General features: G+C 36.7%; 1 protein-coding gene across 2 annotated transcripts in view; it reads right to left on the reverse strand.

Moving 5' to 3' along the window:
* LOC123534763 (putative transporter SVOPL) overlaps positions 1 to 13,699 on the reverse strand; it is a 146,662-nt gene that overhangs the window by 106,887 nt on the left and 26,076 nt on the right. For both annotated transcript variants that reach the window (XM_045317171.2, XM_045317170.2), the window contains exon 4: positions 9,469 to 9,567. In XM_045317171.2, the coding sequence (XP_045173106.2) occupies positions 9,469 to 9,567 (99 nt within the window). The remainder of the gene's footprint in view (positions 1 to 9,468; positions 9,568 to 13,699) is intronic.

The following is a 13,699-nucleotide window of genomic DNA, read 5'->3' on the forward strand; positions in this document are numbered from 1 at the left end:
CACTATAAATATCATGCATGATTGTGAGACTCTCTAGCAGTACCTTCATAAATTAGAGCTTTGGAAAAAGACCCGATCAAAGGAGTTGATTTCCGATAATGCGAAGTGATTAGGGTATATAAAAAGAAATAAAATAACATTGCTTTTCGCTATAAGCTACATATTCCATGATTTAAAACTATAAAAATGCTTAATTTTTGGCGAACCAGCAGTGTTAGATCACAAAAAGACAAAACAAGACCTAAAATACATGAAAAGAAATGATCAAAACAAATGATAAATGTACAAATTTAAGAAACTCCATATAAAAACATGTTCAACCATAATTGGAATATTGCTCAAGTGTTAGGCATTCAACAATCTCTAACATATGGAATTGAAAGAGTATGAAAGGCTGCCGCCAGATATGTTCAAATCAAGTATGTCTGTAGATGAAGCATCACAGAAATGTTAACTGTACTGGCAAACGTTAGAAACAAGGAGAAATTTCACATCCTTACATCCCCGATTCTTTTATATAAAATCCGTTATTCCATTGTTTTTTTTGTAGATCACCAGTACCGGCTAGACTCTCAGGACCTTCACTTTTATATTCCCTTCTCTCGCACCCATTATCACAAGAACTCAATTTTCCCCCAAGAACCATTAGACTCTGAAACAACCTACCACATCATGTTAAATCTAGTGCTACTCTTAATGAGTTCAGGAGTGGCCTAGATTGTTCAAACCTGAAATATCTGTTTTATCATCTTTTAACCTGTAACTTGTATTATAATAGTGCTGAATTTAATATTGCACACTTAATTAATTTGTGTTTTCAATGAAGGCTTAATCATCACTGTCGACCAGACAGACGCCTCCCAGTCACAGTCAGTCATTGACAATGGGGACTATCTAGTTCTGGCTAACATAACTTAACTGACACTGTTTTTATTTTCTGATGGTCGCATTCATTCAGTTATGGCGAAAGCTCATTTGTTTAACTAACCAGTATCAAACCGCAACATCTCGCACAGTCTCTCGTGAGAAACTCATGATGTCATGCAACAGTTCAGAGCACGTGGTTATTCTTGAAAATCAGTATCAAAATTTTACCTATTTATGAATTTAATATAATCACATAAAATCTATAAAACAACATACAATTTCTCAGAAAATGTCAATAAATAACGATTCTCTACAGCCTATTGGTTTTTCAAAATGAAGAGTACCCTGATCAGGTGACAACTGCAATGACGGACAAAATATTGTAGACAGGGGTACCAATTTGAAACTTGTGTTCAAATTATGTTGCATGGATTATTAATGCCAGATCAAAAGGAAAATTGATTAGAAATATTGTATGGTAGGTGAGTCCATTGCATTTGATAAAATTATAGCATGACAGACTTCTGGAACGATTCCTGGTTAGGTGTCAGTACGGGATTCATTTTAGCTCAGAGATCCGTAACAGCATATTATATAAACATCTTTGAGCTGAACTTTTAGCTAGGGACTACTGTGCAGATGTAGACAAATTGATTGTGAAACGTACGGGACTGTAATACGAGCCACGCTAAATGATTGTTTGTACGGGACCGTACAAAGAGCCACGCTAATCTATTTTAAGAAACAAAACAACAACATGTCTAGCACATTCGTATCGCATTTTCTGGTAAACTGCCTTTCCTTTTATTTAACAACAGGCTTAATTTTATAACATTAATGCATTGTTTGTAGAAATGGCATCGAAAAGCAAAATATTTGTAAATTTCTGCATTTATCCGCCGTCTTTACACAAAATCCTATCACGGCCGATCAGCCATTATTGTTTTAGACGTATTTAAATTTTTGTCACATGACACTGTCTTCGTTGGTTTACGGAATTCGGCGAAGCCTGGCGAGTGAATTAGTGACCAGCTGGTCATTAAATATTTCATGGTTTTATATTCATTCGTATCTCAACAATATTTGGCCATCCAAGTCTAACTAACGGGCGAATTTGTTCATTAGACTGTTTTTTACACATCTACAAAGTTATTTGCTTTATTTTAACGGTGATTTTTAACAGTATCATAACTTTAAGGAGAAAAGTTTCCCTAAACGCAAAACTTTTAAAACCAAGAAATCCCATATCATCCAAGTCCAAACGGGGGCCACAATTCTTGCAAAAAGCAGGATGGAGTTATGTTTCTTGCTGTACAATGTCAGCTTTTGATGGTGAACAAGTGTTGCAAGTATTTAAACAATACCTTTGATAGTTTAGGAGAAAAGGTGACGTAAACACAAAAACTTAACCAAGAAATATGCTTTTTTTAAGTCCAAAAAAGACATAATTCTTGCAAAAAAGCAGGATGAAGTTATGTTTCTTGCTGTACAGAGTGTGTGTGTGTTTGGGTTTAATGTCTTTTTCAACAATTTTTCAGTCATATAAACCACATTGTACAGAGTCAGCTATTGATGGTTAACAAGTGCTGCAAGTTTTAAAGCAATAGCTTTGATAGTTTAGGAGAAAAGCTGACCTAAACATAAAACAAAATTTAACAAGGCAACGCCAGCCAATGCCCCGCCGATCAAGCGATGACAATAACTTTAGAAGCGCAATATTATTCTACGGAAGAACAAGTGCATATTTCTCGATGCAAATCTAATAATCTTTTTATTACATATGCATTTATACTTAAATTTATTACATAAATGATATAAATTTGTTCTTAAGTCAGAATAAAACTAAAAATATTGTCGTTAAAGAACTTTTAAATGTGACAAGATACATGAAACTGACCTCAAAATGATGTCAAACACCCGATATTAAATTTAAACGTCAATATGGAAAAATATTGATGTTTTAGGTTGCATTGAAACTATGATGGAAAACAAGTGGTCAAAGTTTCAAGGCTATATGACAAATAGGTAGAGCAAAATATGAACTGGTATGAAAAATTTAACTGATTTCCAAGTCCAAAAAAGGGCCATAATTCAGCCAAAAAGTTGACAGAGTTATGTACTAATTTGCCTACAAATGTAGATCATGACGATGAACAAGTGTTCACAGTTTCAAGCCACATGTCAAATAGTTTTGACAGAACATGGACTTGTACAAAAACAACATATTTCCAAGTCCAAGAAGGGCTATAATTCAGCCAAAATAGTTTACATACTTATTTACTCTTGCCTACTGATAGAGACTGTTATAATTAACAAAAAAAAGCAACTCATAATTCAGCCAAAATCCTTGATGGAGTTGTGTACTCTTGCCTTAAGTTGGACATAGTGATGGTTAACAAGTGTTGAAAGTTTCAAAGCTTTATCTCAAAAGGCTTTCTCAAAATGTGGACTGGTATGAAAAATTTAACCAAGGTGTGACGCTGACACCAACATGAGTAGGATAGCTCTACTTAGTCTTCGAACAGTCTAGCTAAACTTAAGTGTTTCAGGATTCAGTGCCAGTACTGACTTGTCCTTTGCAATGTTTATCTAATTAATAACCAATTAGTATATCATACTTTTGTAATGAAGTGAAACAGAAACCAGTTTTTCATATTCTACAAAATACAACCTGTACTTCACTTACAATTCATATTATATTATTATACATACAGCTGAGACTCGGTATCTCGGAATCCAAAGGATGGATTAAACGTTTAAGTTCGAGAACCAGAGTTCAACTTAAAACAGTATTTTTTGCACGTTTTTCGGGACGGGACTTGAAAATGTCTTTGAGATAGCCCAATTTTGAGATAAGCAAGCTCCAGATATCAAGTTTCAAATGTATATCATACAATAATTCATTGAAACCCTGTATTCAACTCCAATCTGATACAGAAAAATATTCAATGGTTGTATTACAGTCTAACTCCTCTTAAGCAGCCAGCCAGGGGAAACAGACAATTTGGCCGCTTAAGCGAGGTGACCACTGATTGGAGGGGCAGCTAGAATATTTATGTGTTTCAGACTTCTGACCAGTGTTCAATCATAACTTAAGGCCCGTTTCTTTTTCGTTTTACTCTTATCATTTTACCAGAATACACTGATGTGCTTTTAACTTCGCAATACTAATGGTCTTCTTCGCAATCGACAACTCCGGCGTGTGTTATAGTAAACAACAACAAGAGCTGTCAGAGGACAGCAACGCTCGACTATTCAACAGCCTTGTCGATTGAATAAATACGAAAGTCGAAAAAGGGACATAATTTAGTAAAAAAGCAAAATAGTGTTATGGAACCTGCATAGTGCTTATCAGCTCATGACAGTGGACAAGTGTGTGAAGTTTCAATCCATTCCCATTAGTGGGTACTGAGATACCAGCTTACATATAAGAATTTAACAAAAAACTCCTAAGTTGAAAAAGGGACATAATTTTGTAATATGCGAAGTTGAGTTATTGACCCTTTGCATTGCATGTCATATCATGACAGTGAACAAGTGTGTGGAATTTCAATCCTTTCCCATTAGTGGATACTGAGATACCAGCTTACATACAAAAACTTAACCAAAAATTTCTACGTTGAAAAAGGGGCATAATTTTGAAAAAAAGCAAAATAAAGTTATGGGACCTGCTTTGTGCATGTCAGATCATGACAGTGAACAAGTGTGTGAAGTTTTAATCCATTCCAATTAGTGAGTACTGAGATACCAGCTTACATAAAAAACCTTAACCAAAAAATTCTAAGTCGAAAAAGGGGCATAATTTTGTAAAAAAGCAAAATAGAGTTATGAAACCTGTGCAATGTAAGTCAGTTTATCACAGTAAATAAGTGTGTGAAGTTTCAATCCATTCCCACAAGTGGTTACTGAGATACCAGCTTACATACAAAACCTTAACCAAAAATTTCTAAGTCGAAAAAGGGGCATAATTTTGTAAAAAAGCAAAATAGAGTTATGAAACCTGTGCAATGTAGGTCAGTATATCACAGTGAATAAGTGTGCGAAGTGTACCAGCTTACATACAAAAACTTAACCAAATCGGGACGCGGACGCCGACGCGGATGCCAACGCATGGGCGAGTCCAATAGCTCGACTATTCTATGAATAGTCGAGCTAAAAATTGTCATTTTTGCCGTTTCGTTAAAGGGAAACTACTCTATGCGCTTTTTATCTAGACTAAAATCTAAGATCGCCGTTACATTCTGTAAAAGATCGAGTAGTTTATATTTCTTTCAAAACAAAATTTTCTTAGTATTTTGAGAAAGAAATATACCGTATTTTCCCTAATTAAGGCCCCCCCTCTAATTAACGCCCCCCACCCATTTTAGAGGGGAAAAAAGTCAACAAGAACAGGAAAAAAATCACCTACCTCATTTTTATAAGTCCATGTAATAAGTAATTTACAGTACTAAAGTCCAATGTATTAAAAATTAAACACACTTTTAAACAGTCTATGTACGGTAAGTCCAAAACATTTGTACTAAGTACGGTACGTATCCAATCATCAAACAGAAAATTAAACGGTAAATACAAGCAGCGTGTCAAACCATTGACATTGTGTATTGCGCTATTAGCTACCCGCATGTACTAACGAAAATGTTATCGGAGTACACAGCTGTTTGGGTCATGACGTAATGTGTAGTGTCGCGAGCGTGTCAAAATACACGAGGTATCGATACCGTATTCAAATGCATAAAAGACACACTGCATTAAATTGGATGCCAAATAATTACGTTTTGGGGGGATTAAACAACACAGAAACACTTTACAGTTAGTTTGAACGATGTTTTTAAGTTTTGTAAAATTTTTCATTTTTTATTTTTTTACCTCAAATAAATGCCCCCTCTTTGGAAAATGTAATGCCCCCGGGGGCGTTAATACGGGAAAATACGGTAAATAAAATCACAAATCTGTTGATACTAATTAAAGATCAAGTATTATCTTTTACCGAGATCAAAGTTATATTTTACTGAATAACAAAATTGACAAGAGGTGACAGGCTAATTTACTGGCCATTTGATCATAACAAAAAAGACGACCACACCTTTTGTTATCAGTTTGAATTTAGAAGCTCATGTCATTTTGTATCTTCAACGGCCGCGAAGTGGGCATCCAAAGTCATACACTTCCATTTAGAAGACAAAATCTTTGTTAACACATAGAATTCCAACTAAGAGATCATAATCAGTAATAACTAGAAAATGCTTTTGTAAAAAAGCGAATGTCTCCCCAAATGCAAAGTCCTATAGGCACGAAGTCAATAGGGGTCAGGAGCGAAAGTCAAACAGACACTGATGGTTGGCTGCAGTAGGGATCATCTACTTGGCATGTCCAGTCATCCCGCTAAATTTCAACACTAGTGGCCTAGTGGTTCTCAAGTCACTGTTCAGGCTCCTGTGACCTTGACCTCTGATCAAGTGACCTCAAAATAAATAGGGGTCATCTACTCTGCATGTCCAATCATCCTATTAAGTTTCAACATTGTAGGTCAAGTGGTTCTCAAGTTATTTCCAAAAAATGATTTTACATGAACAGGCCACTGTGACCTTGACCTTTATCAGACTGACTCCAAAATCAATAGGGGTCATCTACTCTGCATGTTCAATCATCCTATGAAGTTTCAACATTCTGGGTCAAGTGGTTCTCAAGTTATTGATCGGAACTGGTTATCAATGTTCAGGCCCCTGTGACCTTGACCTTTAACGGAGTGACCCCAAAAACAATAAGGGTCATTTACTCTGCATGAACAATCATCCTATGAAGTTTCAACATTCTGGGTCGAGAGGTTCTCAAGTTATTAATTGGAATTAATGAATGTGGCCTTGACCTTCAACAGAGTGACCCTAAAATCGTTAGGGTTCATCTACTCTGCATGACCAATAATCCTACGAAGTTTCATCATTCTGGGTCAAGTGGTTCTCAAGTTACTGACCGGAAATGGTTTTCAATGTTCGGGCCCCTGTGACCTTGACCTTTCACAGAGTGACCCCAAAATCGTTAGGGGTCATCTACTCTTTATGATCAATCATCCTATTAAGTTTCAACATTCTGGGTCAAGTGGTTCTCAAGTTACTGACCGGAAATGGTTTTCAATGTTCAGGCCCCTGTGACCTTGACCTTTGACGGAGTGACCCCAAAAACAATAGGGGTTGTCTACTCTTTATGACCAATCATCCTATGAAGTTTCAACATTCTGGGTCAAGTGGTTCTCTAGTTATTGATTGGAAATGGTTTTCAATGTTCAGGCCCCTGTGACCTTGACCTTTGACGGAGTGACCCCAAAATCAATAGGGGTCATCTACTCTTCATGTCCAATCATCCTATGAAGTTTCAACATTCTGGGTCAAGTGGTTCTCTAGTTATTGATCGGAAATGGTTTTCAATGTTCAGGCCCCTGTGACCTTGACCTTTGACGGAGTGACCCCAAAATCAATAGGGGTCATCTACTCTTCATGACCAATCATCCTATGAAGTTTCAAGATTCTGGGTCAAGTGGTTCTCTAGTTATTGATCGGAAATGGTTTTCAATTTTCAGGCCCCTGTGACCTTGACCTTTGATGGAGTGACCCCAAAAACAATAGGGGTCGTCTACTCCAGCAGCCCTACAACCGTATGAAGTTTGAAGGTTCTAGGTCAAATGGTTCTCCAGTTATTGCTCGGAAATGAAGTGTGACGGACGGACGGACGGAAGGACGGACGGACGGACGGACAGGGCAAAAACAATATGTCTCCTGGGGGAGACATAATTATCAAACTGTCGCGAAATAAACAATCCGTCGCTAAATAAACAAATGTTCATATTTTCGGATATGTCCTTTGTGCTCGAATGGTCCCGAGATTGTGGAAAAATAAAAAATGATTGGCCACCGACAGGGGTAAATATGGTGGCTGGGAGGCAAAATCGTTGACCGCTGACCGCAGATGAGGGGTGACCGCTGAAGCGGGTAATAAAATAGAGTAACAAGAGCACCGCCTTGCGGGTGCTGACGCTCATCTGATTTTTTTTGTGTGATAGAAATATTGTCCTACCTATGATTTTCTAAGTCTTAAAAGGGCCATCATTCTTGCAAAAAGCAGGATAGAGTTATGTTTTTTGATGTACAGTGTCCACTTATGATGGTGAAAAACTGTTGAAAGTTTTAAAGCAATAGCTTTGATAGTTTATGAGAAAAGTTGACTTAAACATAATACTCAACCAAGAAAATGATTTTCTAAGTCCAAAAGGGGCAATAATTATTGCAAAAATCAGGATGGAGTTACGCTGCTTGCTGTACAGGGTCAGCTTATGATGGTGAACAAGTGTTGCAAGTTTCAAAGCAATAGCTTTGATAGTTTAAGAGAAAAAGTTGACCTAAACATAAAACTTAACCAAGAAATCTGATATTTTCTAAGTCCAAAAGGGGCCATAAATCTTGCAAAAAGCAGGATGGAGTTATGTTTCTTGCTGTACAGGGTCAACTTATGATGGTGAACAAGTGCTGCAAGTTTTAAAGCAATAGCTTTGATAGTTTAGGATAAAAGCTGACCTAAACATAAAACTTAACCAAGAAAACTGATTTTCTAAGTCCAAAAGGGGCAATAAATCTTGCAAAAAGCAAGATGGAGTTATGTTTCTTGCTGTACAGGGTCAGCTTATGATGGTGAACAAGTATTCCAAGTTTCAAAGCAATAGCTTTGACAGTTTGGGAGAAAAGTTGACCTAAACATAAAACTTAACCAAGAAATCTGATATTTTCTAAGTACAAAAGGGGCCATAAATCTTGCAAAAAGCAAGATGGAGTTATGTTTCTTGCTATACAGGGTCAGCTTATGATGGTGAACAAGTATTCCAAGTTTCAAAGCAATAGCTTTGATAGTTTAGGAGAAAAGCTGACCTAAACATAAAACTTAACCAGGCAACGCCGACGCAGACGCCGACGCCGACGCCGACAACCGCTCAAGTGATGACAATAACTCATCATTTTTTTTCAAAAAATCAGATGAGCTAAAAATTGACGGGAGCGTCACAGACTGACCGTTGGGAATGAGTGACCGCCGATCAGGGGTGACCGTTAGGAGGGGTTAGACTGTACTTCTTTTCTATGCAACATTCCATGCAATAATGCATTCAGCTCATGTGAATTTAGCAAGACCAAAATCTCGTAGGATTCAGGCCTGGTAAAATCCACTCTAGTCAAATACAACATTACAGATCAAGAAACTGTTTCATTAACTTTATCATATTACATACCTTTAACTCACATGCATGTGTATAGTAGCATTCAAGGTAATTTATGCAGGTGTATGGGCTGGTGGCCTAACTCATAATAAAGAATTTAATAAAATTCTTCCTCATAGTAATCAATAGTGGAGGATCAATGACTTCATACACACTGTCTTCTTTGACATTGTCATAGATGAAACTTAACAAACTCTCAAGCAGTAAGTCTTGTGCTCTACCTTACTGAGCAAACCAGACTGGAGTACCATCTGTAAGAATCTGACACTAGCTAATACCATCTGTAAGAATCTGTCTCATTTGGTGGCACTAGAGAATGGTGGAGCTGGTTCTGAGATACTTACTGTAGTGATGAATGCCACATGAAACTGTTCCAGTTGCCATTCACAGCGTAACACTGGAGACAGGACTGCTAGCAACATCATCTCTAGAGAATCTGCAGCCTGAAATATTAAACTAGGATATAAAAATGTTACACTGGAGACAGAAATGCTAATAGCATCATCTGAAGAGAATCTGCTGCCTAAAATATCAAACTAGGATATGACAACATAACACTGGAGACAGAAATGCTAATATCATCTGTAGAGAATCTGCTGCCTAAAACATCAAACTAGGATATGATAACATAACACAGGAGACAGAAATGCTAATAGCATCATCTGTAGAGAATCTGCTGCCTAAAATATCAAACTAGGATATGACAAGGCAGGGCCCTCGATCGGCCGTTTTTACCGCCGAATATCGGCTGTTTCCCCTGCCAAAATAGTATCCTTTTTTCCCCCACCAGAGAAAAAAATTCCCCCTTACAGGGCATTCGGTTGACCTGAGGTTCGAACATCGAGAAAAACTCGTATTTGACCCCCACCTAATATGCCTCGTTCGTCGGAAATTTTCTTTGATGCGTCTCGAATTCGAAAGTTCTGCCCCTTGTCAATCAAAGTCCCAGTCAATTTCAATATTGTTTGCCGTCATAAGCGGAAGTATGGTAGTAGGCAGAGCGTCGTATGTTAATTAGCTACTAAAAAATGTCAATCACACCATGCGCCGATTGGCACGTGGTCATCTCGCAGTATTCAGTATAATAATCCCTGTCATTATCAAAGGTGTTTATTGATCAATGTGTAAAAGTTAACTGATAAACAATGCAGCTTTTGATTTTCGTGTTTGCACCACTTGTTAATTAGCAGTATATAACTTAATGTTGTATTGTTATAATTATGTCTTGCTTACTTAAAAATAAAAATTATCTTTTACTGAATAGAACAACAAATTGGATAATTAAAATAATTATTTTGTTTGCTTGATATGATTACATGAGCCGGTCAACCGTTACGGTCTATAGAAAATTTATTATCATTGCCCAGGCTTTGTTTGGTCCCAAAAAAATAAGCACAAATTATAAGTATTGAATAGGGATCATCCGGATGGTGAAAAAAAAAAGAAATTTGAAACACGTATTTCATCAAGAATTTTAAATGTATACTTTCGTTTTCCATATTTGTCACCCGTTTTCGCAGCCGTGATTTTCAGACATTTTTATCACTTCTTACAAGATTTTTCTAGTACAATCTGAATAAAAAGCCATTTAAAAGTCTACATTTAATAAAAATATGATCACTGTTGCAAAAGCAGCCCTTATTTTGAAGCATTTTTCGATAATAAAATCATGCAAATGCACCAAACCCCACCCACTTTTAGACAACTAAAATATAAATTGATCAAAAACAAGAGCTGTCGGAGGACAGCAACGCTCGACTATTCAACAGCCTTGTCAATTGAATGGATACAAAAGTCGATAAAATGGGCATAATTTTGTAACAAGAGGACCATGATGGTCCTGAATCGCTCACCTCTTCCCACATGACCCAGTTTTGAGTATGACGTCTTTTTTCTATTATTTGACATAGTGACCTAGTTTTTGAGCTCATGTGACCCAGTTTTGAACTTGACCTAGATATTATCAAGATAAAAATTCTGACCAATTTTCATGAAGATCCATTGAAAAATATGGTCTCTAGAGAGGTCACAAGGTTTTTCTATTAATTGACCTATGGACCTAGTTTTCAAAGGTACGTGACCCTGTTTTGAAATTTACCTAGATACCATCAAGGTGAACATTCTCACTAATTTTCATGAAGATCTCATGAAAAATATGGCCTCTAGAGAGGTCACAAGGTTTTTCTATTTTTACACCTACTGGCCTAGTTTTTGATCGCACGTGACCCAGTTTTGAAACTGACCTAGATATCATCAAGGTGAACATTCAGATCAATTTTCATGAAGATCCATTGAAAAATATGGCCTCTAGAGAGGTCAAAAGATTTTAATAATTTTAGACCTACTGACCTAGTTTTTGACCGCAGATGACCCAATTTCAAACTTGACCTAGATATCATCAAGATGAACATTCAGACCAACTTTCATACAGATCCCATGAAAAGTATGGCCTCTAGAAGGGTCACAAGGTTTTTATATTATTTGACCTACTGACCTAGTTTTTTAAGGCACGTGACCCAGCTTCAAAATTGACTTAGATATCATCAAGGTGAACATTCTGACCAATTTTCATGAAGATCCATTCAAGGGTATGGCCTCTAGAGAGGTCACAAGGTTTTTCTATTTTAACATCTACTGACCTAGTTTTTGATCGCAGTTGACCCGGTTTCAAACTTGACCTATATATCATTAAGATAAACATTCAGACCAACTTTCATACAGATCCCATGAAAAATATGGCCTCTAGAGAGGTCACAACGTTTTTTCATTATTTGACCTACTGACCTACTTTTTGAAGGCACGTGACCCACTTTCAAACTTGACCTAGATATCATCAAGATGAACATTCAGACCAACTTTCATACAGATCCCATGAAAAATATGGCCTCTAGAGAGGTCACAAGGTTTTTCTATTATTTGATCTACTGACCTAGTTTTTGATGGCACGTGACCCACTTTCGAACTTGACCTAGATATCATCAAGGTGAACATTCTGACCAATTTTCATGAAGATCTCATGAAACATATGGCCTCAGAGAGGTCACAAGGTTTTTCTATTTTTAGACCTTCTGACCTAGTTTTTGACCGCACGTGACCCAGTTTCGAAAGTGACCTAGATGTCATCAAGATGAACATTCAGACCAACTTTCATACAGATCCAATGAAAAGTATGGCCTTTAGAGAGGTCACAAGGTTTTTCTATTATTTGACCTACTGACCTAGTTTTTGATGGCACGTGACCCACTTTCGAACTTGACCTAGATATCATCAAGGTGAATGTTCTGACCCATTTTCATGAAGATCTTATGAAATATATGGCCTCTAGAGAGGTCACAAGGTTTTTCTATTTTTAGACCTACTGACCTAGTTTTTGAAGGCACGTGACCCAGTTTCGAACCTGACCTAGATGTCATCAAGTTGAACATTCTGACCAATTTTCATGAAGATCTTATGAAATATATGGCCTCTAGAAAGGTCACAAGGTTTTTCTATTTTTAGACCTACTGACCTAGTTTTTGAAGGCACGAGACCCAGTTTCGAACTTGACCTAGATATCATCAAGATGAACATTCTGACCAACTTTCATAAAGATCCCATGAAAAATGTGACCTCTAGAGTGGTCACAAGCAAAAGTTTACGGACGGACGGACGCACGGACGGACGCTGGACACCGCACGATCACAAAAGCTCACGTTGTTACTTTGTGACAGATGAGCTAAAAATGGGAAAAAGGGTTATAGAACCTTCACAGTGCTTATCAGCTCATAAAGTGAACAAGTGCGTGAAGTTTCAATCTTTTCTCATAAGTGGATACTGAAATACCAGCTTACATACAAAAACTTAACCAAAAACTGCTAATTCGAAAAAGGGGCACAATTTTGAATCAAAATCAAAGGCCTGAATGGCCTAATGATTGATGTACTGACAGTATAGTCTACCAGTTTCAGTTTGTTTTTAGTTTTTTTCTTAAAATTTCATAACACAGCTCGATATTTACCCAAAATATTATATCCGGATACGATACACTTTTCTCCAGTTTGAACAATATATTTTACAAATTGTGATGATACGAAGACATTTAGCAGCAATTGGCAGTATCTGACATTGAAGTTTACGGTTAAATTACCTCTTATTTAAATCTTTTCATAAAAAAGTTATTTCCTTTCGTGAAAGCAGCCAAACATAGACGATCTACTTTCAATTTTAAAAAACTACAAGAAAATACAATTTAATGTTTCGCCGATTTGTTTATTTCTCGAAAAATAAGAATTAAAATCATTTTTGGGGGCAATGACCCCAGATTTAACAAACTGTCTTTCAACTTTCTTGTCGAGCTTATGACCAACCTGACAACACAGAAAACAAGTTCCAAAGTATTTACCAAACATAACTTTCATATTGCATTTTGCAATTATATTTTTGATCCAGACATGATTAAATAGATCTACACATTTTATATTAACAACTGTATGTGACGAAAACTAAACTGCATTATAAATATAAATTATATTAGCTCTTCTTATGCGTAAGAATAACAAAGACGCTTGATTTGATCACTTGATCGATTCTAAAACC

This window comes from Mercenaria mercenaria, chromosome 12 (assembly GCF_021730395.1).
Source record: "Mercenaria mercenaria strain notata chromosome 12, MADL_Memer_1, whole genome shotgun sequence".
Classification (NCBI taxonomy): Eukaryota; Metazoa; Mollusca; class Bivalvia; order Venerida; family Veneridae; genus Mercenaria; species Mercenaria mercenaria.